At 58.6% G+C, this 27885-nt stretch overlaps 3 protein-coding genes across 5 annotated transcripts; 2 read left to right on the plus strand and 1 right to left on the minus strand.

The window, feature by feature from the left end:
• Positions 1–1374: 1374 nt before the first annotated feature.
• On the minus strand, positions 1375–10240 carry NYAP1 (neuronal tyrosine phosphorylated phosphoinositide-3-kinase adaptor 1). Of its 3 annotated transcripts, XM_040262426.1 has the most exons (7): positions 10153–10240; positions 9050–9201; positions 7240–7598; positions 5266–6783; positions 4195–4410; positions 3875–3984; positions 3108–3377 (listed from the first exon to the last, which is right to left on the minus strand). In XM_040262426.1, exons 2-7 carry the CDS (start codon positions 9115–9117, stop codon positions 3108–3110), a joined length of 2541 nt encoding a protein of 846 aa, XP_040118360.1. In that variant the 5' UTR covers positions 9118–9201; positions 10153–10240. The 3 variants fall into 3 exon arrangements, with proteins under 3 accessions (XP_040118345.1, XP_040118353.1, XP_040118360.1); XM_040262411.1 differs by having other exon boundaries at positions 1375–3984; positions 4195–4413; XM_040262419.1 differs by lacking the exon at positions 10153–10240 and adding an exon at positions 9713–9796 and having other exon boundaries at positions 1375–3984; positions 4195–4413.
• A 107-nt stretch (positions 10241–10347) lies between these two features.
• Positions 10348–23836, plus strand: TSC22D4 (TSC22 domain family member 4). The gene is made up of 5 exons (XM_040262437.1): positions 10348–13630; positions 14059–15166; positions 17441–17607; positions 22676–22724; positions 23162–23836. The coding sequence occupies exons 2-5, from the start codon at positions 14333–14335 to the stop codon at positions 23369–23371; spliced, it is 1260 nt and encodes a 419-aa protein (XP_040118371.1). The 5' UTR covers positions 10348–13630; positions 14059–14332; the 3' UTR covers positions 23372–23836.
• A 650-nt stretch (positions 23837–24486) lies between these two features.
• Positions 24487–27684, plus strand: CUNH7orf61 (chromosome unknown C7orf61 homolog). The gene is made up of 3 exons (XM_040262451.1): positions 24487–25048; positions 25327–25653; positions 27451–27684. The coding sequence occupies exons 1-3, from the start codon at positions 24995–24997 to the stop codon at positions 27682–27684; spliced, it is 615 nt and encodes a 204-aa protein (XP_040118385.1). The 5' UTR covers positions 24487–24994.
• The last annotated feature ends 201 nt before the right edge of the window (positions 27685–27885 follow it).

Here is a 27885-nt window from a genome sequence, read left to right on the forward strand (position 1 = left end):
GGGAGGGATTGGGGGCAGGAGGAGAAGGGGATGACAGAGGATGAGGTGGCTGGATGGCATCACCAACTTGATGGACATGAGTTTGAGTGAACTCTGGCAGTTGGTGATGGACAGGGAGGCCTGCTGAGATTCATGGGGTCGTAAAGAGTCAGACACGACTGAGCGACTGAACTGGACTGAACTGAGGGAAAACTTACATCTTTTACCTTATGGTTTGGTAATAACTAGTAATAAGAACTAGTTATTACTCTGTAGAACTAGTTATTACTCTGTTTGTTCAAGTCTTCATTGGTTGAGTAACTCAAAAGACTTTAGTTTTATTGATTAATCAAATAGAGGTCCTGTACTCTTATTAAAATTACTATTAATATTTTATGATTCTAGTTGCTCTTATGAGATAATTCCTTCCATTAATTTCCTAACTATTTATTAAAAAGCTATTGGAAATCCTGCCATTTTTGATAATATGGATGGATCTCGAAGGCCTGATGCTAAGTTAAATAAGAAATACAGAGAAAGGCAAATACTGTACACTCTCACTTATATGTAGAATCTGAAAAAAAAAAGAAAACCAAACTCAAAGATACAGATAGGTTGAGGGTTGCCAGAGGTGGGAAGGGGTGGTGGGGGAAATGGGTAGAGGTAAGTCAAAAGGTACAAACTTCCAGTTATGAGATAATTGAGTCCTGGGGAGGGCATGCACAGCATGATGACTAAAGGTAATAATACTATAGTTTATGTTTGAAAGTTGTTAAGAGAGTAGATCTTAAGAGTTCTCATCACAAGAAAAAAATTCTAACAGTGGTGATGGATGTCAACTAAACTTATCGGCGATGACCATTTCACAAAATACACATATATCAAATCATTATTTTGTACACCTACATTGTTATATGTCCGTTATACAATTTTTAAAAATGTAAATAATTTAAAAGCTATTCTTTGTTCTTAACTCTTCTCTCTTGTCCACAGTATCTCTTATAGAGCTCAGTCTTGGCCCTGAGTACCATCGTTATGTTGATGACCCCTAACATCCACATGTTTGTCAGCCCTCTCAAACCATCATTTTATCCCTAACTTGGTGTTTCCTAAATTTCAAATATTCTCACACCACTGTTATAATTTTTCATAATCTGAGTATCACCTGTACTATTATTTCTTTGCTTACTATTTTCTTTAAACCAACTCATTAAAAATATATTTAGCCTCATCTTGTGCATGCAGTAACCGACATGAAATAACAAATAGTCTGATGTGCTGACTGTCATTTCTCTCAATATGCATGAAAAGAAATATAAAACTATTAAAGTTTTTCAAAATGTTCTTCATATCACTTAAAAGACATCTCTGGTATCATCCATTATAGTTTTGAACCTCTGGTCTAGCTGCTAACAAACCTGAATATTTGTCGTTCAGAATCAATATTCTTCCCTCAAAGTCCCTCTCAACCCTGCCTTCCATGGGTTGCCAAGCTGACCATTTCCTCAGTCATCTGAGCGCCAGCCTAGGGCTTCATGGATTCCCCCTTCAGCTCCTTCATCTCTAACCGGAGGATGTTTTCTTTCAGCTGTGTCTTGCCATCTGTCCCTTGCCCTCTATTCTCTGAGACTCTCTTTGTAATCATCCTCCCTGGATTCCTTCTTGAGGACCAGCCTCTTGGTCTTTGGGGCCCCTCTTTCTGCACCAGCTTCATCAAGGTTGACCCACTGCCATCTGCATATTTAAACACAATTGCTGCCCCCACCCCAGCCCCGCAGACAATCATGTTGTGAGCTTGGGACTTTCTCCCTGCTCATCCAAACCTTACCTGTACTTTTAGGTGCACTGTGCAGGAAGCCTTGTCAGAAGAGTCCAGCCCTCTCCCTCTCTTAGTCCTGGAGCATTGTCAGGAATCTCATGCCCCTGATCAGACTACAAGCTGCTGGAGGGCAGGCTTCAGGCAGAATGTTCCTGCTGCCTTGGTACAGCGCCAGCACACATCAGCTGCTCAGTTAATATCTGCGGAGTCAGTGCACGGTGGCATTCCCAAAGACTTACCTCCAGCTGCACCTCTCCCTCTCACTTGCCATAATAACCCTCCCTGCACAACCTCCAGCTCCCACCAACCAGGGGCAAGAGGGAAAAAAAAAACAGGCGTAAAAAAAAAAAAAGGCAGAGCGCACTGAAATATAAGAAGCCACTTCTAGGATCGTTAGTCTTTTAATATATTATTTCTGAAAAGAAAGGAATTAAAAAAAAGTTCCTGACATCTCTTCTGGGTTTTTTTTAATTTAAATAAATACCCTGCCCGCCCCCACCCCCACCCCCACCCGCGAAAATTCCCCTCCTTCCCCATCATCCCGCCCATCCCTGGTGCTAGACCCTCACCCTGGAGCTAAATAAGATGCCCGGTTCAGAGCAGGCCAAGCTCACTACCCAGTACTGGCGACCGGTAAATACTGTGAATGAGCCCTCAGGCCCTCCGGACTCGACTCTCCACTCTTACAGCCCCTCCCTTCTGCGGCCCCACTGCTCTCCAGACCTGTCTGTCCCTGGCTTGGCGGGGAATGGATGGGGTGGGGAGGGCACAGCGTGGATGGCGGGGCCTCTGGGCACTGGGGAGAATGCCAACTTGGTTCCCTTTACTTGCCCGCGATTCCCCACTCCTTGTTTAGGAGTGGATCAAACGGGTCCAGAATTGTCCACCAGACCGAAATAAACAACAAAATAATTACCACCTCCCCCACTCTCTAAGAGAGCCCCTTCTACCTCTCACTCTCTGTCCCTTGCTGACCCGCCCCCCTTTCCTCCCTGACCCTTCACTCCTCCCCCATGCTGGCCTGGGGTGGGGAGGTCTACTTTGCTCAGAGGGGAGAGCAGCAGGAGGCCCTCACTCCCAACTTCAAGCAACCCCTCCCTCACTTTTCTGGGGTTTGCGGCTTGGCACCCCAAGCCCGACCGGCCGGCCGACTCCCCGTCTCTGGGGGGCGGAGGTTAGGGTGGAGGGCAGCGGGGGCTTCTCCCCGGCGGCTCTCTCTCACCTGGTCCTTCAAGCGTCCCTCTTTCGAGGCCAGTCTCCGGGAGAGCGGGCGCCCCGCCCGCCCCTGGGCCCCGGCCCCCCGCCCCCCTCAGATGGCCGTGTCCCAGAGGACCGTGTGCTGCCGGCGGCAGGGCGGCGTGCCGGACTTGCGGGGCTCGGGCCCGCGCCGCCAGCTGGGGAGGATGGGCATGCTCTCCTGCTTGCAGAGGCCGCGGTCGGGCCGGTGGCGCGCCTTGATCTCCTTGCACACGCAGCGCTTGCGCTCGATCACCTCCAGCAGCTTGCCGTCGCGCTCGCGGGCGGGCTGGGGCGGCAGGGGCAGCGGCAGCGGCAGCGGCAGCGGCAGCGCAGGCTGGGTCTGCACCCTCTCCTCCCGCCGCCGGCCCCCGACGGGGTGGGGTGGGGGAGGATGGAATGAGGGGGGTCAAGGACCTCAGAGTCACCAGGCCCCGACCCCACCGCCGAGACCCCACCATGATCAACGCATCGCCCAGAAACGAGTCTTCTCTTGCCCCCAAGGCCTCTTGTCCTCTCCCCCTGCGCCCTGGTGCCAGGCAAGGCCTGTCTCCCCCAGGAAGGGCTTGCCTCTTAAAAACTGTCTTCCCAGTAGAAGGAATCCTTCCACCGCGGGAACGTCTTTTTCTAAAGGCACCAAGGCTCACGGCGGCCAGTGGTGCCAGCCTGGCTACGCACGTTCACCCCACCCCCTCGCTCTCCATCCATCCGTCCCTCCCTGTCGCCGGTGAGTCTGTGCCAAGGCCCCAGCCTGACCTCTCTCCTTTCTTCCCACACCAGGGTCTTCTTCCCTACCTGCTTCTTCACAAAGAAAAAGCCCAAGCCCGTCTCCCTCCTCACCTGGCTCGGGGCATCCCTGGGCTGGCTGCAGGGCCGGGGGCTGTGGAACGCAGCCTGCCGAACTCCGGAGGTGGAGGCGGAACGCCCCAGGCGGTAGCCTCCAGTGAAGTCTGAGGCAGAAGATTGAGGGATGAGAAAGGAAGGGGGCACCAGGTTCCCCTCCCCCAACGCCCTGAGGACAGGAGGGGCCCCGTCAGACTGACCCTAGCCTCATCCGAGGAGGGGATGGAGACCTGGTATTAGGAGGTAGGGCCCAGAACCTGGGTCCTGGAAGACTCCCGCAGCCCACCCCATCTGTGTGCAGGGGCAGATGGTGTCACCTCCGTTGCGGTGGCAGGCGGGGAAGGTCTGGCAGGGTATGGGCAGCGCCGTGCGGCCTCCTCCTCGGTCCCCTCCGTGGTGGATCCTGGCCAGCAGGCCCTCTGCCCCCTGGCTCCTCACCGGGATCCCTGATGCCACAGGGCCTCTGTCCTCACGCTCCACCTTGCCTAGAACCTCAGCACTGCCATTCCAGGCCCGGGCACCATCCTCGATCTCTGCTGGGTAACAAGGAGAGCTCAGAAGCTGTACAATGGGAAGGGTCTTGCTGTCCCCCCAGCTACACGCACCACGACCTGGCTGGACCAGGACAAAGAATTGCCCCGTTGCAGGTCACAACTGGGAAGAGAGGGCCCCGACATCACACTTCACACACACACACAGGAGGGACGCCAGCCCTGGCACCACCCCTGAGCTGAGAATTGTAGCTATTTACTGCTGCCAAACCCTTTTTCCTGTTCAGAGGGGTCTCCCCTACCCCAGCTTTAACTTCAGAACCCCTCCAGCCCCCTACAGGGCCAGAATGATCTCTGAAGCAGAGAGCAGCGGAGGCTCTTCCCTAGGAGAAGGGAGAATCCCAAATTCTGAGCTGGGGTAATGTGAAGGGGGCCTTGGGGGAAGGGCTGCATGTGAACTAAGCTCATCTCTGAGTAGGCCTGGCAGAGCATTGCGTTGCCAGGCAACGGTAGGGGCCTCCCTCTCCTCTCCCTCCTGTCTGGATGGGTTGCCATGGTAACAGCTGGGAGGCAGCTGTGTTTAGCTCCTCGTGTGCGCACACTCACAAACACACACACCCCTGCAGCCCAGTGGAGGGAGGGGCAGGGAGTAGAGCGGGACAGGACCAGAGGAGGAGACCAGATCCTGCCCCCTCCCCACTCCAGGTCTTCCTGCCCTGTCAGCGCACACACAGGGATCTCACCCCTTCAGTCTGCTGCATGCCCCCATCCCTCAGATCTCCCAGAAAAGTTCCCAGATCAGGACAATGGGCTGTGGCTTCCAAGTAACCCCTTCAACACCTCCACCAGATCATCACAGATATCCCCGGGGCCTCCCCATTCCCCCTCCTCACTCACTGTCCAGCTCTTTTGCCTTCCTCCCTCCATACAGGACCTTCCGCTGCAGAGCCCAGCCTGCCCCAAACGTCGAGGCGCCCATCTCCTCTTCCTCCTCCTCTGGCGTCCCTGCACTGGCGATGACGTGGGCACAGGAGATACTGGCGAAGGCCCCCCCGTCGGTCCCTTGCTCTTGCAGCTGGATCTTGACCATGGGGGATGGAGCTCCCATCCCACAGCCCTTATTCAGCACCCCCCCAGCCTTGAGGCTCTCATAGGCAGGGGGTCTCTTGAGCCCAGCTGCTGCAGCTGGGTAGGTCCAGAGGGGGGTCAGGGGGCCTGTGGTTGGATCCGGAAGGCTGTGTGGGGAGGCCAGGCAGGCGCGGTGGTGGAGAACCCCAGCTGCTGCCCCCAGAGCCCCGCTGTGGGGGCTGGACTTCCCAGGCACAGGGGGCCTCGAGCTGGTGCACAGCATCCCATGGAGGACTGCGATTTCCTTCTCCGTCTTTGGCTCCCCAGCACCCAGGGGCGGGCCAGCTGGCAGGACGGAGTGCGTGGTCACCTTGACTGCTGAGTACACCATGGTGTAAGACACGGCCTTCTCCTTGGGGGCGCCGGGGAGCAAGGCAGCCGGGGCAGGAGGGGCTGCTGGCGCCCCTACCGCCTTGGGGCAGATCATGCTGTGGGAATTGGGGAGCTCCCGCTCCCCCCGGGGCTGGCCAGAGCCCTGGGGCGGCAATGGTGTTGAGTGGCTCCGGGCTCGGCCCGAGGGTCCCAGCAGCAGCAGGTTGGCAGCGGGAGGCGGAGGCGGTAGGGGGGGCGTCTCCCGCTCCCGGGCAGGCACTTGGGGAGCTGGGGTGGAGCCAACTGTCTCCTTGGAGTGGCAGAGGACCGGTAGCCTCGAGACCCCGTCGCCGGGGGTTCGGGAAGCAGACTTGGCTTGGGGGAAGGCCAGGAGCGGAGGCCGGTGCTGGAGGAGGTTGGGGAAGGGCGGGGGAATTTCACAAGAAGTGGTCTTGGTGGGCGTGCCATCCCTTCGGCTCGGGAGGGCTGAAGCTGGCCGGCGGTGGGTGTGGGGCTGAAGGGCGTGAGGCTGGTGTGGCGTGGAGGCTGCGGTCAGTGCAGGGGCCCCATTGGCCCGGCCTTCCCCGGCCTCCTCGGGCAGCGGGTACTTCATCTCCTCATAGATGGCCTCACTCTCGTCTGAGTCCGAGTCAGCGCCAGCGGGAGGGGTCGGGCCCCCACCCCCCAGAGGCGGCCCCGTCAGGCCTCCTCCACTCCGCCCTCCGCCCTTGAAGACATCGCCCACCATCTCGATGTACACGGGCTCTTCTTCTTGGGCGCCCGCCTCAGGGTCCCCGGCCACACAGGAGCCCCTGCTGAGGCGCTGAAGGGGCAGGTTCCCCCCTCGAGGGGAGGGGGCTGGGGGACAGGACTCATCGAAGGAGACCGACAGCTGGGTGTTGGGGCTTCGCCTGGGCTTCTGCGGAGGGACCTTCCGGCCGGACTCGCGGCCCTCGGGGGTTGGCTTCTGAGAGCCTGGGCAGGATGGGAAAGAGAACGAGACACCAGGCCCTCAGTCGGGGAAGGAAACGGGGAGACCCACTGTGGCCTCTTGACTCATCTGCAAGGATGAGTCCCCAGCTTTCCTCAACTCACAGCGCCAGTGGGTTCCTTTCCTACCAGTTGGCCTTGGCGCCTTCTAAAGAACTTTCCAGAGTCTGTAGCTCGCACCCTCCATTCTGCCCCCCACCCTCAAGGCCCTTCAAGGCCCCGCTTTTCCCAAGAATGAACTTTTCAAGGAGCTTTTCCTGCCCTTGAATGGTTCATCTCAGGCCCTTCCAAAAAAGAACCCCCCCCCCACATTCCCTGTGAGAATGGAACCTTCCACTTCCTGGGTTCTTCCCCGAATGAACCCTGCAGGCAGGCCTCCCCCGGCCCGCAGTGGATCTTCCCGGTTCCCCCTGGCGGGGATGTGGGGGGCGGGGGTCTCACCTGCTTTCTTGCTGGGGGGCGTCTCTGCCCCCGACCCCGCCATGCTAAGCTTGGTGCTGGGGTGCCTCCGGGGCTTGGCCGGGGGTCTTCGGGTGCCGCCATCCTCGGTGAGGCCCCCGCCGCCCCCCCCCGGCCCGCCCGCCACACTGTCCATGCTGCCCACCGAGTGGCAGGACAGGGAGCGCGGGGCCATGGCGCTGCGGCAGGGGTGGGGGGTGTGCTCCTGGGAGGCGGGCATCGTCATGAAGCCCATCCTGAGAGAGCGGCGCAGCGAGGCGATGTCCCGCACACGGACGCCCGGCCCTGGGCCAGCCCCGGGCCCCGCCGCCGGGCCTGCGGGAGCCACCTCCTTACTGGAGCTGGGGAGAGAAGACCCAGGGGGAGCAGGGGTCGGGCCTCAGGCCTGGGCCTTCCGCTCCTCTGAGGAGGAACGGTGGGCAACCCTGGGCCTTACAGGGAGGAGGGCAGGGGCCGGGGTAGGGATGGGGAGAGGTCGAATCCCGAGGCCTTGAGAAAGGGAAGGAGACAGGACAGGGACGAGAGAAGAGGTGAGCCCGTGTGCAGGGGGGCGTCCCTGGAGCTGGCGGGCCCCAGCATGGGCACCGCACCTGTGGACGGCTCACAGACGGAGAGAAACGCTGGCCAGGGTAGCACAGCTCTGCGTGGCACATGCACCTGCCGCCCGAACTCTGCCCCTTCTCCCTCTGACACGGGCCCACGCCCGGCCTCTGGCCTCCCCTCTTGTCCGGCTGCTGCTGCGGCCTCTGCTCCCACACCGAGTGGGCGCCTCCTTTCCCAGGCCCAGGCTGTACCGCCCGCCGCATCATCAGAGAGCCTCCCCCGGCTGATCTCTTTTTCCTCCCTGCCTCTCTCTCCCTCTTTCTTTCCCTCTCCCTCCGTTGTCATCCTGTCTCTGTTACCCTCCCAGGCTCACCCCAGTTCCCTTTCACTGTCCCTGAGCTTCTGTGTGAGTGAAAGGGGGGCGGCTGGCGGGGAAGAGGGGCGAGCTCCTGTGGGGTGGGCTCTCATTAGGGCCCTGTCTACTAACCCTTCATTAGGGAGAGATCACTGCAGTGATAGCTCTGATTAATCTAATTAACAACAAGAATTAAACTCCACAGTTTCAAGGGGGGAGAAGGGAGCAAGGAGGTGGCTCTGACTCGGGCTCCAAGAGGCTGTGCCATCAATGGGAGTGAAGAGAAGGGAGCGGGGCAGGAGAGGCCAGGCGCCAGGTCCCTGGGGGGACAAGGGGCGGGGCAAGCAGTGTGTGGGGGGGTGTCAGTTCCAAGCCCTGGCTCTTCTGCAGGGCCCAGCCTGCATGTCCCCACTACACACACACACACACACACACACAATCCTGTCACTGGGAAGGGGCCAAGTGGATTGTCTCTGGTGCCCCTCAAATGACTCCATCCTGGACCATGAAGGCAGCAGGGCCTGCCCCTTCCAAGGTCAGGTGACAGGGGAACCAAGAGCCAGCCCCACACTGTCAGAGAGGAGATCACAGGCCAGAGGTGATCAGGAGGGAGTGACCTGGGCCTCTGGGGATGGGGAAGAGCCAACAGGGGGCCCCTGAGCCAGAAGCCCCCTCAGAGGCCAGGGCAGGGGCTGGAGCCAGGAGCCATGAGCAAGACAGAGACAGGGCGTGTGCAATTCCAGCAATTCTGTACTGAGCACAGACTCTGAGATCAGACTGATGACCAGGCTGCTGGGCTCAGGAAGGGCAGAGAGGGATGTGGCTCGGCCGGATTGGGGTTGGGGAGAGCGGACGTGGGACAGGAGAGGGGGCGCTCTGGGGCTGCAGCCTTACCTCCTCTTGGCCTCCTCTTCCTTGTGCTGCCTCCACTCCAGCTTGGTTTTTCGGTAGAGGAGGTTCATGTCGTGGGGCAGGAGGTGGGGGCTGGGGGGCCCTGCTCAGTGCCACCAGGCCCGGGGGGCGACCCTCCCTGGGTCCCGGATCCACTTGGTGGAGAGGGGAAAGGAAAAAAAGAAATATGTGGGGTTGGTCGGGGCCAGGAATGAATGAGAGAGAGAGAAAGGAGCAGAGATGTGACTCGGGTCCTCAGAGAGAGGAAAACAGATGCAGGCACAGAAAACCCAACTCCACCTCCAGGACCCACAGACAGACAGACATGTATAGAGTCACACACCCTGACAAAGGTGTCAGAGCCACACACACACACTCTGGAGTGATCAGACTGATACAGCTCCCCATCCTGTAAATCCAGCCTGATCCATCACTCAGACAGGCCCCACAGACCTACAGCAGCCTGCAGGCACACAAACACACATTCAGACACACAAACCACCGGGTCACGGCCCCATCTCTACAAACAGAGGACCAGACACACAAACTGACATAGGTAAACACAACCTAGAACAGCCAGACACAGAGACATAAACACCCCGACACACCCACAGCACACAGAGACCTCCAGATACACACAGATCGGCTGCACCGAACTGGACGTACCTATAGACAAGGAGTTATGCCGGGGCCTACTTGTCTACACTGCACCCGGCTGGGGAAGGGGGAGACAGTCAGACTCCCTACCCCTTCTTGGGACCTGAGGCTGGGTTGGGGGGGTTGTCATGAGGGCAGGGCGGGGACGCTGGAGAAAGGGTGGAGGCACTCTGAGTTGGGCACCTACAAGACCACCCATCCATGTCTCTCCATTCCCTGCCGACCCCCTCGCCGGACCTGTGCCTGGGCCCGGGCTTCTATCCACCCCTATTCCTGTACCCTGGCCCCTCAGCGGCCGTCCCCGCCTCCCTCGCTGATGGCCCAAATCACCTTCCTCCTCCAGGATCTGGGAGGCTCCCGGCTTCCTTCTCCCAGTCTCCGCCCCTCCCTCTCACCCGGGGGTCTCCAGTCTGGCCCCATAGCTGCCTTCGGAGCGGCGGCCTCCATACCTGCTCCGGTTTCCCTTCCCCCAGACACACTCTCCTCTGCGCCTTCAGCCTCGCCTCTCCTCCTGGGCGCCCCTCCTCACTGCCGTCCTCTCCCTCCCCTGTCTGTTCCAAACCTGGTCGGCTTCACCCCCTCTCCATCCGAAGGCCCCAGGTTCCCGGGCACCCCTCCCCTTCCCCTTGTCCTGCTACCCTGGGTTTCTCCGTCTCTTGCCCCGCCACTCCTCCCTACCTCTTGTCCCCCCATCCCACCTCCCGGCACCAAGCCTCCCCAATTTCTACATCACCGTACCTGGCCTGCCGGGCGCCGGCCCCCCCATGCCGGGCTCCGCCCGGAGCTGGAGGAGGGAGGAGGAGAGACAGAGACCAGGGGGAGCCGAACAGGGCCCTGCCGCAGAGACAGCCCCGCCTCCGGGTCCGCCCCCAGACCCGCCCCCGGCCCCAAACCCACCCTTCCACACCCTCCAAGGACGGAGTGGGAGCGGCGCGGCCGCGCTGTGCCGCTAGGCTGGAGTGGGGGGCATGGAGCCAGCGGAGCCCGCGGGGGGCACTCGGAGATTTGGGGGACCCGGAGCCAGCCCGCCCCGCTTTGGGGCGTCCGCTCCTCGCCGCCCCTCGCCCCTGCCCGGCCGGGCCGCGCTGGGTTCGGTGTCCAAGGCCCCGGCGGAGCAATCGGGGGTGCGGGGTGCCGCGCGCAGCGGCGCCCCCCAGCGGCGGCCCGGGGCCTGCACACACGCGCGTACCCCGTACGCCCGGCGCTCCCCGGGTGCGCATCCCGCGTCCGGCCGGGGCGAGGCTGCGGCTGCGGGGCCCGGAGTGCAGTGAGGCGGCGAGGCCGGCAGGTGGGGCCGGTTTTCGGGCGGAGGGGCTCTGAGAGTCGGCAGCCGGACCATCCGCGTCTTTGTCCAGCAGGGGGCGTGCTCCCTTGACCGCGCGGCGTCTTCCAGCCGCCCCCCTGGTACAGGGAGGGCAGCGAGGCTGTCTCGCTGGGTGCTCATCGCCTTATCCCTGCAGCTTCCCAGGAGTCCAGACCTTGTTTCACCGCCTGGGCTAACGTCTTCTGCCCATCCGCCCCCATGGCCCAAGTCATCCTCCCAGTAACCTTTGACTCCACCAAATCACGAATACAGCTTTGTAAGTCGTAAATTGCCCCACATTTAATAGAAGACATTATAAATGCCCCTGGGAGAGTTAACTCATCAAAATACGTAACTATGGTTTCATATTTACACACCTTGGTGTGAATGAACTTTTATCTATTCACTCAACAAACATTTCCACAAAGACCATCAATGTCCCTGGGACTGTAGACACGGAGGAGCCCAAGTTGATGCCGAGTGTCTGAGTTGGTGGGAAGGGGAGGATTCAAAGATAAGTTTGAATAGTTTGTAGCTAGTCATCGCGGAAGGAAGGAGGCTCTGGGGGCGGAGCCGCGGGGCTGTGTTGTGAATTTTGCCAGAGGGGAGAGTGGGGTGAGGGGTTGTGTGGGAGGCTGCTTCCTGGACCTCACCACTTGGGAGGCCTCGGGATCTGGCTGTGGTAGCCGTTGTTGCCATGAAGAGAGAGAGAGGAGTGCAGATGCATGTTAACAAAGAGATAAAAAAGAAATATATAAACTGGGGGGAAGGGGTTTTGGTTTGTTTTTGCTTAAAGGGTGGTTAAAATTTTCCATGAGCTAACCTGAGGAAGGAAGGACGGGTCAGCTAGTCTCAATGGCATCAAATGCTAGCTCTGAGGCCTTGGGCAAGTAACCCAAGCCTCAGTTTCCTCAGCTTAGACACTGGAGCTCAAAACCCACCCCATGTCTGCCCTGGGCTGTTTTGAGAATCCATGAGCTAATTATGTGAAATGGACAACTTTGAAGAATTCTAATATGCTTGGAAAGAGTTCCATATGCCGAACCTGGGAGCGACAGCAGATGTGGTCATTAAACCCTGCTTTTGCTGAAACAGTTCGCTTCAGAATGTTGCCAAGCATAGGAAAGTGAAAGTGTTAAGTGAAAGTGGCTCAGTCTTGTCAAGCACACAGTAGGCACTTAAGGAGTGTGTGTGGATTCTCCATAGTGAGCAGGGGATGGGAAGGGTGAGAGGTGGGAGTGAGAGAAAGGGTCAGGGTTTGTGGCCAGCCAGGTTCCTCCTCCAGGCGGGCATATCTGTGTGGGTGCTCATGTGTGAACAGCGGTTGGTAGAGAAAATGCAAGTCAGCACCTTCCTTAGCGCGTCTTCGTGGTTTCTCCCTATCTAGGGAGCCAGACAAGGACACACCTGAGTGAGAAGTGTCCCTGCACCACCACTGACAGCCTTTTTGAACCTCCTGGGTCTCCATTTCCACATCTAACAAAAGGAACAGTGCGATGTTTGGGGTTTGATTCAAATACTCCAGCACAATACCACGAGAGATTTTGAGGGTATAGATGAAACAAGTTCGGCTGTGAGCTGAGAATTGTCGAAACTGCATCTCGGGTCCTTTAGGAGTTCCTTTTATCGTTTCCTCTACGTAGGGGCATGTTTGAAAATTGCCACAAAGATCCACTTGAAAAAATAAGAGCAGGGGAGAAAAACGGTATCTCCCTCGTTCGGTTACTGTGAAAGCCAGCGAAGATATGACAATAGCAGCTGCAGCAGCACCATAACCATTTACTGGGCGCTGATGGGGTGGCAGGCACCCGGCGGAACCCTGGTTAAGTTCCTTCCCACTCCTCTGCGCGTCCGTAGGCCAATGGCAGCAAGTGCCTACAAGTAAGGGAATCCCTGGCCTCCCCGCAAACTCCTCCCCCTTTCCCTCCGCCCTCCGCGGCCCCTCCCTCCGAGGAAGCGCTGGGCTGAGGCCCAGCAGGTGTGGGGTTAAGGCAGCCGGTCCCGCGGCCCCCGCAACAGCAGCAGCGGCAGCGGCAACTGCACCAGCAGTGGCGGTGGCAGACCTGGCCCCGGGCCAGCTGGCCGGGAGCCCCAGGAGCGAGAGAGGGCGGAGGAAGGGGAGGAAGAGGGGAAGGAGGAGGAGGAGAGGAGCAGTCAGCAGGCCCGAGGAGGCAGGACTTCCTGGTGTGGGGGTTGTCAACAGCCCAGAAAGAGAAAGACCGAGAGGAGCGGAGAGAGACCCATTGGTGCCACGCGGGAGAAGACTTGGGAGGGCCCGTCGCCGCGACGACCACCGAGGCGGCAGCACCTGTGGGATCGGGGGGAGGGGGCTGAGCCGCCCCTCTCTCGCTTCAGTCGGCCGAGCCTGGGGACCTCAGAGGCCGCGCCTGAGCTCCGCCAAGGAGGCGGGAGTTCCTTCTTTTCTGGACAGCAAACTTTCTGCGGAGATGCCTTGCGGGGCGAGGTGCAGCCCCCGTAGAGATCCCGACAGCCTCTGATCGCCGCCTGCGCGCCCCCCCACCCCCACCCCAAGCTGCTGGGGCCAAGGAGGCCCTGGGGAAGGGACAGTCCCACACCTTAGGCGGCCGGGACCCCCGGCCCAGCTCGGTGGCCGCCGTCGAGAGGTAGGGCTCTAGGCTGGGAGGGGCACGGGGCAGAGCCTGCCCGGGGGATGGGGGAGCTGGGGGGGGGGTGCTGGGGGAGCGCTCGGAGGCCCAGCGCAGGCCTCCCCGCGGCCTGGCCGGGCTGAGGAGCAGCTTCACCCCTGTTCACCCAGACCTTGGAGCCCTTGCTTTTGCAACCACTTGGGTTCGCACGAGTTTGAATCCCAGGGAGAAATGCCCAACTTTGGGTCTAAGCTGCCTCTTCCTGCTCTCTGCTCCCGCCCGGATCTGCTCGGGTTCTCTGTCATTTCTGTCTTTGTCTTGGGGTGTCTGGCGGTTTCCCCTTCCTCCCCCATTCTGCTCCCCAGAGAGGAAGCCCCAGAGGTGGCCTGCCCACCGCTTTCTCACACACACACACACACACTCTCTCTCTCTCCTTCTCTTTCTAGTTTGCAAACTCAGCTCTGGAGTTCAGCAACGACAGCAGCAGGAAAAACCTGCCCCTGCCCCCCCACTCCTGCAGCCTCCCCTGCCCTGTTCTCCCTTCACCAACCAGGCACCCCCCAGTTCCCGCAAGGCCCTCCTGCCATGTCGGACCCAGACATCCGCAGGGGCCCTGATGTCCCCGCCATGTGGCCCCCCTGCTCCAGGGGTGCCTGAGCCCCTTGAAGAGCCACCACCAACCCCCTGCCCACCTTGGCCCAGTCCTGAGCCCCAGGGACCATGAGTGGGGGCAAGAAGAAGAGTAGTTTCCAAATCACCAGCGTCACCTTGGACTACGAGGGCCCAGGGAGCCCAGGGGGTTCCGATGCCCCTGCCCTGCCGGGCCCCCCTGGGCCACCGGCCCCTACCGGGCCATCAGCCCCAGCCCCCACTGGGCTACCAGCCCCAGCCCCCACCGGGCCCCCACCCCGCCTGCCCAATGGGGAGCCCAACCCCGAGCCAGGGGGCAAGAGCACCCCCCGGAACGGGTCCCCGCCGCCTGGGGCCCCCGCCTCCCGTTTCCGGGTGGTGAAGCTACCCCAAGGCCTGGGAGAGCCTTATCGCCGAGGCCGTTGGACGTGTGTGGATGTTTACGAGAGAGACCTGGAGCCCCCTAGCTTTGGCCGGCTCCTGGAGAGTATTCGAGGGGCCTCAGGGGGCAACGGGGGCAGATCTTTGGATTCCAGGTTGGAGCTGGCCAGCTTGGGCCTGGGCGCCCCTACCCCACAGCCAGGCCTGTCTCAGGTCCCCACCTCCTGGCTCCGCCCGCCCCCCACCTCCCCTGGACCTCAGGCCCGCTCCTTCACCGGGGGACTGGGCCAGCTGGCAGTGCCCGGCAAGGCCAAGGTGGAGACACCCCCACTGTCGGCCTCCCCACCCCAGCAGCGCCCCCCAGAGCCCGGGGCCGGGGATAGCGCGGGCCCTTCCCGGGCTGCCACGCCCCTGCCCACCTTGAGGGTAGAAGCAGAGGCAGGAGGTTCTGCGGTGGCGGCGGGGACCCCTCCACTGTCCCGTGTGAAGGATGGAGCCCTGCGGCTGAGAATGGAGTTGGTTGCTCCAGAGGAGATGGGACAGGTAAGAGCTGGGTTCCAGGGTTTGGGCAGACACCCAAGGGGCGGTGCTTGGCCTCCACTTCTATACTGACCTTCTATACTGACCTCTGCGTGCTCCCGTCACCTGTCTGTCAGATCAGACTGCTCGCCTTTTTTCTTCCTGCCATCTCACCTGGAAGCCCATTCCTGCTCCTTACTTGGCCCTGTTTTCTCTCTTAGGCTCCCTCTTCCCCACTTTCTGTCCTTTCTTTTTCTTTGGCCTTCCGTGTGTTGCCTTTGACCTGAGTGTCCATCTCCACGTAGCCCAGTTCCATCTCTCATGGAGATGTGGCCTCCTCACTTTGGCCTTCACCTTCTGTCTTGGTCTCACTTCTTCAGGCTTTGAGGGTGGAGACCCCAGGCACTGCTGGGGTAGTTGGGCCTCTGGAAGCTGCTGAGGTTGGGGGACAAGAAAAAAAGTAGGCACTCCGCTGTAAATCTCTCCTCTGCAGTCCCCTCTCCAGTTGGGGAAGGGGATCTTCTTTCTTTTTACTAGCCACCCTCCCAGCCCCATCTCTAGCTTCATCCCAAGACATTGAAGAATTGGGTGGGGGTGAGGAAACCTGTTACAAGGATGGGACTTGGGCTGGTTTATCCTTTCTACCCCCAGTTGTCTGAGCCTCTCCAAGATCAATCACTGGGGGTGGCCACCATGGAGCGGGAGAGAGGTGGGAGGCGGCCAAGAAAGGGCTCAATCCTTTGCTCATTCTGCTTGCTGCCTCCAAAAGAGGAACAAGTCTGGGCTGGGAGGCAGGATGCCTGGGTCCTTGGGGGGTGGGAGGGGGTAGGCAGCCGGTGCGGGGGGTTGGGGGGGGTGTTGGATGCATCTGTCCTGAAGGAGAAAATAACACCTTGGACGCAAGGCAGGGAGTGTGAGGATGAGAACTTTTCCCCTTCCTGGCCTTGGGCACAAACCACAGTATAAAAATAACCTGAGACTGTGTGTCTGGGCCTTGTCAGGACCAGTCAGGACCGGCTCCCCCCACCCCCTCCTGGCCTCAAACTCACATCTCTCATGCCACGCCCCCCCCCAACTTTTCTTGAGTTCTTTCATTCAGTTTCTACCCCACGGGAGATGTGTGTCCTTTACTGGTCCGTCTCCCCAGGCGCTTCCAAAACAAGCCCCTTTGCCCCTAGTCTCGGCTCTCTCTATCCTTAAGCCCTGCCTGAGCGTCCCCTGGGCCTGCCCTCCCTCTCTGTGCCCCCAGCTCCCTTTCCTGCCCCCACGCCCTGATCTCTTCCTGTGTGCAGGTACCCATGCTGCTGCTCCCCTGCCCCCATGTCTGTCTCCATCTCCACTGCCCCCATGCTGCTTCTCCCTGGGTTGCTTCTAACAGGGGCCTGAAGGAGGGCCGGGGGCACCACCTGGGCCCCCTTTCTCCGTTTAGTGCGGCCAACCACCTTGGACTCTCTGTTCTTGACTTTTCCGAGAAGCTGGGGCCTCCTGGGGCCTCACAGAGGCGTCTTGTTCCTGTGGCCCCCGCCCTTTTGCAGCCACCTCTAGCGCCTGTTGGGCTGTGTGGGTCCACGCCCAGGCTCCACCTCCATCCGTCTCCGCAAGTTCTCCCCCCACCAGCCCCCAGAGCCAAGCTCAGGAGCAGAACTTCACCTGAGTCCCTAGAAGTTTGAGAGGAGAGACTAAAATGGGCAGAGGAGGGGTGAGCGGGGAGGAGGCAGAGGACCAGTTTCTGAGGATTCATTCATTCTGCAAATAGCTATTGAACAAACTATAAGCTCTGCCCTCTGGAGCTTACCTTCCAGCAGCAGAGAAGCAAAAATAATTTTATTTCAGATAATAGTAGGGACTATTAAAAAAAAATAGAACAGCTTAGTGGAACTCACAAGTCAAAGGATGCAGAAATGCCCCTCTGAGGAAGTGACGTTTGAGTTGTCTTAAGAAGTCAGGTGACAGAAGGCATACTCTCTGACTAGCCTCTGATTAGGGGTCCTGGCTTAGGTGGGGGAAGGGTACTGGAGGGCAGACCAGAGCCCCTCTGTGACACCCCATGAGCCACTTTTTGGAAGCCAGTCAACCCAGTTCTCGGATGGCCCCTGTTTCCCTTGCCTCTAGTACCTGCCCAGTGCCTTCCCCAGAGCCAGGGGAAGGAGGTCTGTGGGAGAAGGACGGCTGTGTCCTCAGGAGACAGAGGGGATGAGTGGGGAGAGCTGGGGAGGGAGGAAGACCACTAGGCAAGTTGTAAGGTGGTTGGATCCTTTCTCTTGCTCAATGTGACGGTTCCTACCTGTCTGTCTCTAGGTGCCCCCGGTCGACTCTCGCCCCAGCTCCCCAGCCCTCTACTTCTTCCCCGATGCCAGTCTGGTTCACAAGTCTCCAGACCCCTTGGGAACAGTGGCTGCCCAGAGCCTCAACTTTGCCCGCTCCATGCTGGCCATCAGTGGCCACCTGGACAGCGATGATGATAGGTAGGTGGGCTCCGGCTCCCCCGACACACAGCACCTGGGATAACTGCGGGGAAACTGCCTGGTAGGTGTCCTTCCCCCCAGCTTGAACTTGGAGAGGACTTCTTAAACAGCGAAGCCTGGCCTGGGCATGAAACTGGGCAAAGCTCATTTGAGACCTACTCCCCTCTCTGTGGAGAGAGCTGGGTGGGACTCCCTGGCTTAAGACTGTCAAATTGTAGACTTTTTTTTTTTTAGTTTGAAGGGAGTCATTGTTGTCAAATTCCAGAGCTCTTGCAGATTTAGCGATCATCTGGCCAACCCTAAGAATTTACTGGCAACTGTGCAGGAGACCAGAATGGGGAGTTGGTCTCCTCCCCACTCCCCCACTCCCTCCCAAGGGCAGTGGGACTCCTGACTGTGGAGGTGACATCCTCGGACTCCATGCAGACTACTTTAGGGTCCCAGGACCTCCGGTACCAAGAAAGCAGGTCCCTAAGTTTCTCTTTTCTGTGCTAGGGTCACCCTGGGCTCTGAGCCCTTCCCAGAGGCCAAGGCCAAGCCCGAGCCGTGGAGAGGCTGGCTGTCGGTCACAGGGAAGGCACAGCAGAGCAGGATCTGCTGGGGTTTGCCCTTCAGGAGAGAGTGTCCTGTTCATGGCACGGTGGGCAGAACTTCCTGTTTCGAGGGCCAGGTTTCAACATAGGAATGTCAGCAAACCAAAAGGGGAGGGACAAAATGGCGAGTCAGATGGTCAAGCGACTGCCTTCTGGCTGTGGACTGACTGGAGCCCAGGAAAGGGGCCAGGGAGTCGCCACTTCATTTTGGAGGGAGGAGTGGGACTTCCTGTTTGAAGCCCTTGGGGGGAGGGACTTCCTGTTTGGAGGCCACCAAGGGGCAGGGCATTGTGGGTGCCTGGGGACTTGTTCCAGAGGGGAGTCTCTCCTTCCTGACTTGCACTCAAGTGGTGCCCCCCTCCCCTTGAATCAGGGACCTAGTGGTTGAGGTGGGGGCAGAGAGGAAAGAGAAGGGGTGATAGCCAATGGAACGGAGGGGTGAGGGGCCTGCTGGGGGCACCTGGAGAATGAGGGACAGAGCAGGGGTGGGTCAGGCCGCCTCTAGGTTCCCTCCTCTAGGGAATGAGTGAGGTGCGAGGTCGGCCGGGAGAGTCACCTGCCCTCATGGCTGCTATTCTCAGCGTTTCCCACCCGCTCCCCCTCCCACTCCCACTTGGGAGGTTTGCTGCCACGGAGGGCTCCCTTCCCGCCTCCACCTCTGTTGATTTCAGAGGCCAGCCTCCTTCTTTCTCTTAGCGAGTTCTGCTTCCAGAAGCCTCCTGAGCTCCATTCATTTGGGCTGTTTCTCCCTCCCTTCCTCCCACTGTCCCACCCCCTCAAACACCCCAGTCTGACCGGTCTGCCTCCCAGCCTCCACTTTACCCTGCTGAGCTCCAAGCCTCTGGGGCTCAGGCTCAGCCCAGCCCAGCCCCTCCTGCTCCACCCTGCTGGGCCAGCGGGTTTGGGTTGGGCTATCTCCTTGGCCCCCTGGAATGGGGTGTGTAGCCCCCACCTCATTTCTCTGGTGTGCCTGGAGCTGGCAGAACAGGGTATATGAGTGGCATGGGGCCTCCCTTTTGATTAGGGACAGTGGGCTGGCATATTAAGTGCCTGAATCCCAGGTGGGGAGTTGGGGGTGCCTGACCATTCTAGAAATCTGGGGATGGGAGAAAAGAGGGTGCATGATGAAATCAAACTGTTCACGTGCTCCTGGGTTGCAAGAACCTTCCTACCCTACCAGGGCCTGGAGGTTGAAAAGTACTTGAATAAATGAATGGATGGATGGATGAGGGGATAGGTGGATGGTTGGGTAGATGACCAGCATGGGGGATCCGAGTATTACAAGGAATAAATTCTAGGAACTCAGGAAGGGAATGTGCATTTGTTTATTTAGTGCTTCCTGGGGGTCAGATTCTACTTTTTATCTCACATAATTGTAAGAGCAACTCCATGATCCCCCTTTGTAGATTAAGAAAACTGAGACTCTGAGGAGGGAAGTTTTAGAAATTTGTCCAAAGTCATCCTGCTAGTAAGCGGCAGGCCTGCTGTCAAAGCCTGGGTCGGCCCCCAAAGCCACTTTCTCTCCACTCTCCTACTGAAATGCCTGTGTCCCAAGAGGAGAGGTGGAGACAGCCATCTCTGGGATGCCCAGATCTCCAGGACCGAGGCAGAGACGGCTCTCCCAATCTGGGCGAGGAGCCATTCTCCGCTCTCTGGCCTGGCCCCACCCGAGAGGCACCACAGATCTGGGAGGGAGTATAGACAGGGCAGCCGGATGCCACTTCGTGGGCCTCTGGCCCAGCCCCTGGGGGCTCCTCAAAACACAGTGAGGAGGCAGGGCTGGCCCTTGTCCTCAGCATCGGAATGTACCCCCCCACCCCCCCGCCCCACTCTCCTAAGTGTCCAGTTTCTTCCTCTGATCCTCATTTTGAGGCTGTTTCATTTGACCTTCAAAAAGGAGGTCTAGCCTCACTGCTATCCTTGCCCCAGGACCTAAGAGTCCTGCAGGGCCAGAGTCCCCTGTTAGGTACTGCACAACTCCAGGGGGCGCCACTCAGCGCTTGAAGTCATGACAGTTTTCTAGAAGATGGCGATAAGTGTCTTGAAAATTTTTATTCTGACTCACACAAGGTTGCTTTGGGGGCTTGTGGTGAAGGCTGATCCCATCCAGTCAACTTAAGCTTCCCACTCCAGACACTGATCAGGAATTCCAGCACAGTGCCAGCGGTCCCTCACTCGGGGGTTCTCAAAGGGAGGACTTGGGTTGCCAGAGTCCTGGTCCCTTGAAATGCTAATGTTAGAAAGTGCCAGTGGAAAGTGCTGTCAAAACCTCTCCAGCACTAGACAAACAGGAGATAATCATCTATCAGCCAACAAATGTTTATTGTTGTATTTTTCCTTTATTTCTGGCAAGAAGGAGCAACTTACTTGGCATCTTTACCGAGCGTCCGCCAGGCAAGGCCAGTGTCCGCCTGTTCCTGCGGACCTGCCCTCTGTGGTCTCGTGTCTGTGTCTGTGTGTACTGCTGGGGGTGGGGGTTCTTGGGTGGCTCAGTTTCCACCCAGGTGTCTTGGTTTGAAACACCTTGAAAACTGCTTAGATGCTCCAGCCGGCTGGCCCTTCCTCTGCTCTTAATCTTGTCCTCTCCCCGCAAACCCCGAGTGTCCCAGATGTCCTTCCCCTACCTCACCCTATCCTGCCCTCGCAGGCCTGGTCACCCTGTTGGTTACTCCACCTGTCAGCGGCTTCCGCACCCAGACCTTGGATGGGAAATGGAAAATTCCCAGTGCCCTCGTGCTCTCTTCCTGGCTGCAGGGCCCCATGCAAGGGTCACCTTGGGTTGAGTGCTAATTCCCCCCACGGGGAAGCAAGTTGGAACTGACAACCAGGAGAGAGGGCTTGACAAGGGAGCACAAGGGCAAAGCATTCAGCATGTGGGGGTATTGGGGCCACCTTTCCCTGAGAGGGGCGAAGCTGGGGCCCAGAGGTCAGGATCGGGGCTCCTGCGGTACTGGAGTGGGGGGTGGGTATGGGTGGAGGGCTGAGGCGGCTGAGGCAGAAGCCTGACAGGGCGGGTGGTGAGCCATGGGCTGAGGAGAGGACAGGGCGCAAAGGACAGTGCAGGCCCTGGGCCATGGAGAGACCAGCTTGGGGGAGAGCCAGATTCTGGGACCCAGAGCCTGGCCCTGGGGACCATTGAGCCAGGCGTGAGTCGACCTCTGGTGGCCACTTAGTAAACTGCAGCCAGACCTGCTCTCCCCTCCTGCCCTCCGCTCCCAGGAATCTTGAAAGCACCTGCACCTCTTCCCCAGGATCCCACCTCCAGCCTCCCCTTCCCACCTCTTCTTAAGCTCTTACTCCCTCCAAGATCCCAGATAGCAGACCCAGGTTCTGGGTCCATAGGCTGGTACTTGTCTTTCAGGCTCTTTTGTTGCCGTGGTAACCTTTCCCATTCCTCCTCACCCTCACCGTAGGAGGTGTGGGGCACCCTCTGGCTGGGCCCCAGGGGCCACCCCTGATGTGGCCTTCGTGCTTCAGGGAGGAGCTTCTAGTCCAAGGGAGACCACATGCACATCAGAGACGCCCCCCACCCCATCACCTCCACTCCCTTTCTCACCTCCCAGCTGAGAGCAGCTGAGGCCTTGAGGGAGGCCAGTGTTCACTCAGGGGCAGGATGGGGTCAGAGGTGGGAAGAGGCCTCCCAGGGCCAAGCTCCCCTTTCACACCCTTCACAGCCCTCCCTGACCCAGGCTTCTGGCCCCACAGCCCCTCCCCCGACTCGGCCCACCAGCTGACTGTCCTTAGCCGGCCCCCTCCCCTCCGCGCTGGGATTGGTGCCAGGGTGAGAAGGGGACACTGGCGCTGACCGTGTCTGGGAATTCCCGCCCACCATGGAGCCGGCGGGAGGGGGTCCCCGTGTCTCTGAGGAGCCAATAGCAGCCAGGCTTTGCCCTGGGGGGTGGTGTATATCTTTCACGCCAGCACCCCCTAGGCACTGTCTCCCTTCTGCCTGCCTGGCACCAGCCAGACTCTGCTCTGCCCGGGGGGCTTTGAGCCCCCCAGGCGATCCTTCTGCTGCAGCCCTCTCTCTCTGGGGAGGCCGGAGGACCCTTTCCCCTCGGGCATGGCCCAGCCAGGGGTGTCGGTCAAGTCCCTGGTGTCCTCCTATGAGACCCGAGTGGTGGGGATGGCTCCGGCACCTCCTCAGAAAAGGGGCTGTGTCTCTTCTCCTTGCTCGCCTCGGGGAGTGTCCCCCATCCGAGGGGCATCTGGACCCCCACCCCACCGGGGCCTCGGGGGGCCTGGGCAGCGGCCCTCACCCCGCCGGGGGATGGACAAAACCCTCCTATCCCTGATTCTCTACTGTCACAGGTACAGGCAGGGGTCTGGGCGGGAGGCTGCGGCGAATGGGGATCGTGAAGGAGGCCAGAGCCCATGCCAAGGAAGCACCTGGAAGGCAGTGGGCTGGGCTGTCCAGACATCTGGCCTGGCACCTCTTCCTTCTCCTCACCTCTCATCTCCCTGTGTCTCTCCAGTGGCTCCGGAAGCCTGGTTGGCATTGACAACAAGATCGAACAAGCCATGGTAAGAGAAGCCATCTTGATCCCAGCAGGTCCCGGTCCTCGTGCTGATGCCCAGGCCCTGGCCCCGAAGCTCCATCCCCTCCGTCATTAGGGATATACTGACTCCCAGCTGCTCGACCTGCTCCTAGCTGGGTTCCCTCGGATCCTCCACCCCCTCTTGTCTCCACCTGAACCCTCAACGTACATTGGTTCCTAGCCTGCTTCAGGCCTCCATCTCTGTCTTTGAGCCCTGACCTTGCCTCTGTCCAGCGTCCTTACCCACCCCCGTCCCCCACACCCTGCCCCTTCCCTGGCTGACTTCTTCCCCAGTACTCCCCTGTCATCTGGAAGCAGGGGCATCTCTTAACACCCACCTCCCCAAGGCACTGGGCAGGGGCTGAGGGTGGGGTGGTGGCCTGGGACCCCTGACACTTCTTTGCCTGTCCCGGGACCCCCCAGGACTTGGTGAAATCTCACCTCATGTTTGCGGTCCGGGAGGAGGTGGAGGTGCTGAAGGAGCAGATCCGGGACCTGGCGGAGCGGAACGCGGCGCTGGAGCAGGAGAACGGACTGCTGCGTGCCCTGGCCAGCCCGGAGCAGCTGGCGCAGCTGCCTTCCTCGGGAGTCCCCCGGCTTGGACCCCCAGCGCCCAACGGGCCCTCAGTCTGAGCCTCCCTTCCCTCACAATGTGCCTTTGGGGGGCCACCACAGCTGCTAGGCCTCGTGCCAGCTGCCTGCCCCCTCTTCCTATGCAGCTTTAATGCCCCCTGATCCCCGGGGATGGGAGTCGAAGGCTGAGAAGGGGCCTGGCCCCACCCTTCCTTGATGTCCCTGCAATGCCCAGGGACTGGGCTGAGGCATCCCTGCACATTGACGGAGGAGGGAGGGCATCGGGATGGGACGTTGAACAGAGCCCTCCTCCTCCCTTCCCAGCCGTCAGCGTTCCGGGACCCCCAGCGATAGATGGCTCGGGGGAGTTGGAGGCTCCCTGGCAGCCATCCCCACCTTGTTCCCTGGAGCGCACCCCCCACTCCTCTGCCAGGAGAGGGAGGACGGACAGTGTATCTGAAAGTTCTGGGATTCAGGTTGTTATTGAAATAATAATTATAATTAAAAAATCCGAAGAAACTTGAATCTGGAGGTTGGCATCTTGTTGCTTGCGTCCAGATGGGGGACCAGCACCACCAGTTTCCACTTGTGGGAGAAAAACTGAGGCTGTGGGCTCCTCTGAAGCTCTTGCCCAGGCCGGGGAGGGGAAAGGTGGCTCAGCGTGGAGATGTGGGAGGAAAAGGGAGCCCACGGCCTGGGTCCTGGGAAGGGGCAGGCCAGGCAAGGCAGAGGGAGTGGGGAAGGGGGGGCGATGGCCCACGTGCTGGTGGGGGACAGGGGAACAATGGGGCCTTTGGTGATTGTGCAGGATCCTTCCCCCCACCACCACCACCGCCAGCTTCCCAGCGTGTCCCCTCTGTGGGCTGGATCCGGGTGGCTGCTTGGGGGCGGGGCAGGGGGCCCTGAATGGGCCCCTTGTCTCAACGCTGGGTGTGGGCCAGGCTCCCCAGGCACACTATGCCCTCGCCAGGCCTGGCCAGCCTCCGTGGCCTCCCCCCGCAGCTGGCTGACGCTGGGGCCCTGCGGGTGAGCAGGCCCCTCCCTGACAGCCTCAGCTCCCGTCCCAGGCGGAAGAGGCAGGTGGGGAGAAAGACCCCATCTAGTGGGGAGGCGGGGAAGCAGCAGCCACCACTCGGGAGGGATCTTGGGGTTTGGACTCCCTGCCCTGTGGCTCCCTGGTTTCCCCGAATCTCAGCTTCCTCCTGGGTGAAATGACCCTGACGAAAATGCCTACCTGAAGGGCAGCTGGGAGGGGTTACATGGCCTCATACATGGGAAATGCCCAAGGAGCACCAGGGTTGTGTTCACTGAGTTTCCCTTCCTTGGATTTGGGGGAAAGAGGGTTGAGGGCACAGGGATTGGCTCTGGGGGTCCTGGAAGGGCCTCGGGGGTTGGGGTCAGGGCCAGGAAGACTCTCATAATGGTCTAGAACTCTCTCTCCCTCTGGGTTCTCATCCACTTTTGACTCCTCTCCCTGTCAGGGAGAGGAGGAAGGGCCTAGGATGACTCACTGGGGGGAATCTTTCCTCCTGGATTCCCTATTTCTTTCTTCTCTGCTGTGCCTGAAGTTCCCCAGGGACCCCTTAGGTGGTGGCCGCTGGCCCGCAGCCTCTCCCCCTCCCGGTCCCCACTGAACTAAATGCTAGTTCTGTCCCCTTCTTGGGGCTCGTGTAATCGGGAGAAATGGCGGTGGTTATTAAGTTCTTCCGATGGATTTGGCAAAAGATTAGCCGCTGGGTAAGTTTCAGAGCCCCTTTCTCTCCCAACATGCTGGGGTGGGGGATGCTGGTCAGTGACCTCCAGGTCACAGAAACCCCCCACTCCCTCAGCTGGCCTCATGCCCCTCCTGGCCTCCGGTGGCCAGACAAGCGGGGAGGGAGGAGGTGAGGGGTGGGACAGCTGGGGAGGAGGCCGGGACACTCGCTGCCCCTTCTCTGGGCCTTCCCTTCTCCTGACAGTTTTCACTTGCTCTTCCGCCTCGCTTCTGTCCCTCCTCTCCCTGTCTCGGTTCGTAGGTTTTCTTCTGGAAACACAAAACTAAGTCAGTCATCATGGATCATACTGACTCCAAGAAAAATGAGTTGAAGGCGGAGAAGACTTTCAAGGTGTCTGAGACTTTCAAGTTGGTTGAGCCCCTCAAGGAGGCTAAGGTCTCCAAGATGGATGTGTCCCCAAAGGCGGTCGACCCCTGCCTGTTAGCCAAGACCACCACGGATGGGGCTGCGGTGGAGGCGGGTCGCCGTCGGAGGTCACTGTTGCGGCTGCCCCAGACGGCCATCAAGTCCATCTCCACGCTCATGGCCTCCGCCCTGCAGTCTGGCTGGCAGATGTGCAGCTGGAAGGTCAGCACTAGGTCCCCTTTGTCCCCAGCAGCCCCTCCCTCCCCTCCCGGATCCCCCTTGCTCTTTCATGCCGGTGGGAATGTAAAATGGTGTGGCCACTCCGGAAAAACACTTTGGTCACTTCTTATCAGACTAAACATGCAGTTATCGTTTGGCCTGGTGATTGTACTCTTGGGCATTTATCCCAGATAAACGAAAATTTATGTTCACACAAAAATCTGTACATGATGTTCATAGCAGCTTGATTCATAATAGCCCCAAACAACCCACGTGTCCTTCAAAGAATGAGTGGTTAAACTTCGCTATATCCATACTCTGGAATGCTGCTCAGCCATGAAAAAGAACAATATTGATCTCAAGGGAATTATGCTGACTGAAAACAACAAATCCCCAAAGCTTGTATATATATCATATGACTCCACTTACATTATATACCATTCCCGAAATAACAGAATTAAGCAAATGGTGATCCGATTAGTGGTTTAGTGGTTTCCAGGGGCTGTGCTACAGACAGAGTTGGGGGAGGTGGATTGGTTATAAAAGGGCAACATGAGGAATCCTTGTGTGGATGGAAACCTCCTGTATCTTCACTATGGTCGTTGGATACATGAACCTGCACATAGGATATAAAATTGGGTAGAATCCAACACACAACAACACACAAATGAGGGCCAGTAGAACTGGAGAAATAAGGGGAAAATGCAGATCAGTGGGTTGTATTGATGTCAATATCCTAGTATTGAGGGAAAATAAAGGGAATAAAATCTTTACAAATAAAATCTTTACAAAAGATTTTACTGTTGTAAACAGAATAAGGAATTCATTTTTCACGAGTGCATGGGAGTCTACAATTACCTCAAAGTCAAAATTTTAGTTTAAAAAGGGAAATGTCTAGCTCACTATCAAGTCAATTTATTTTGGTTTTGAATAATGTATTACTACATTAATAATAATTTTTAAAAGTTCACCTTGGGAATTCACTGGCAGCCCAGTGGTTAGGACTTAGAGCTCTCACTGCTGAAAACTGGGTTCAGTCCCTGATCGGGGAACTAAGATCCCACAAGCTGCTCAGCACAGTCAAAAAATAAAATAAAAGTTAACCTGGCACCCTGTGGAGGGAGGTCAGAAGGGGCCAGGAGCAGAGAGGCAGGAAGACCCACTGGAGGTGCCTGCAGTTCAGGTCAGCAGGGAAGAATGTTCTGGATGGGGAGGGAGGCATCAGGTAGAACAAATTAATGGGTTGGAGGGATATTTAAGAGGTAGAATTGTTGTGCCAGGTTCTTGATTGGGTGGTGGTGAGGTGAGAGGGACAACAGAGGTCAAAGCAGGCTGGGAGCAGAGCTGACTTAGGGAAGAAAGTGGTGAGTTTAGGGCATTGGGACAGGATAAGTTGAGGTGTCAAAGTACATCTTCAGGGAGCTGTCTAGGAGGCAGTGGGAAATACAGGCCTGAGGTCAGGCGAGAGCTTTGGGTTGGAGACTGTCCTTCATTTCTCCATCGAACTCTAGTGGGGACTCAAAGGTAGGTCAGACGTGGTCCCTGGCTTCCAAGAATTTGCATGCTGGTATTGAAAACAGATGAGTCCACAGAACAAATCGTGTATAAAAAGTGGTGTAACGGGGCAAACCTGAGAGTAGAGACAGCCCCAGAAGGCTTCCTGGAGGAGGCAGTAGCCAAGCTGTCACCCCACAGAAGAGGCGGTATTAAACAAGCCTTGCTGTTTATCTGCAGGTGTTTTCACCAGCAGGTTCTCCCTAGATCACGCTGTTCACCTGTGCTCATCTTTTCTCTTCACAGCCATCTGTGAGTTCTACCTCAGTTGCCTCCCACTTGAAGACCGGGTCCCCCATGGAGTCGCAAGAGGCTGCGATGTTGAGGGAAGTGTACCTGGTGCTTTGGGCTGTCCGGAAACAGCTGCGGCACCTGGCCCGCCAGCAGGAGAGACGGCGCCAGCGGCACCTCCGGGCCCACATGGGCCCCCAGCCTGACCCAGTTCAGGGTCTGAAACAGGATGCCCGGAGTCCCCTCTAGGGGGGAAGCCTACATCCTCAGAAAGCCCCCACCTCACTCTTAGGTAAGGTTGATGGGAGAGGTTAGAGCAGCAGGCCAGGAGTTGTGGGTGAGGAGAAGTTGTCACACTGTCACCTCTCATGGAGACCTGGAGGCCTGGCCCGGGGCGGGGTGGGGGGTGGGGCCCACATACACTCCCCTTCATTCCTTTCATTCAATTTG

The sequence above is a fragment of the Oryx dammah genome, unplaced genomic scaffold (assembly GCF_014754425.2).
Source record: "Oryx dammah isolate SB20612 unplaced genomic scaffold, SCBI_Odam_1.1 HiC_scaffold_2, whole genome shotgun sequence".
NCBI classification, from domain to species: Eukaryota; Metazoa; Chordata; class Mammalia; order Artiodactyla; family Bovidae; genus Oryx; species Oryx dammah.

Excerpts from the sequence above, each read along its gene's own strand:
- CUNH7orf61 (XM_040262451.1), top strand. The coding sequence starts at position 24,995 with ATGGCGGTGGTTATTAAGTTCTTCCGATGGATTTGGCAAAAGATTAGC. Across the intron at positions 25,049-25,326 it reads GGCAAAAGATTAGCCGCTGG|GTTTTCTTCTGGAAACACAA; the intron begins GTAAGTTTCAGA and ends CTCGGTTCGTAG. Across the intron at positions 25,654-27,450 it reads GGCAGATGTGCAGCTGGAAG|CCATCTGTGAGTTCTACCTC; the intron begins GTCAGCACTAGG and ends TTCTCTTCACAG.
- TSC22D4 (XM_040262437.1), top strand. The coding sequence starts at position 14,333 with ATGAGTGGGGGCAAGAAGAAGAGTAGTTTCCAAATCACCAGCGTCACC. Across the intron at positions 17,608-22,675 it reads CTGGACAGCGATGATGATAG|TGGCTCCGGAAGCCTGGTTG; the intron begins GTAGGTGGGCTC and ends GTGTCTCTCCAG. Across the intron at positions 22,725-23,161 it reads ACAAGATCGAACAAGCCATG|GACTTGGTGAAATCTCACCT; the intron begins GTAAGAGAAGCC and ends GGGACCCCCCAG.
- NYAP1 (XM_040262426.1), bottom strand. The coding sequence starts at position 9,117 with ATGAACCTCCTCTACCGAAAAACCAAGCTGGAGTGGAGGCAGCACAAG. Across the intron at positions 7,599-9,049 it reads GAAGAGGAGGCCAAGAGGAG|CTCCAGTAAGGAGGTGGCTC; the intron begins GTAAGGCTGCAG and ends TTCTCTCCCCAG. Across the intron at positions 4,411-5,265 it reads GAAGGCAAAAGAGCTGGACA|AGATCGAGGATGGTGCCCGG; the intron begins GTGAGTGAGGAG and ends GTTACCCAGCAG.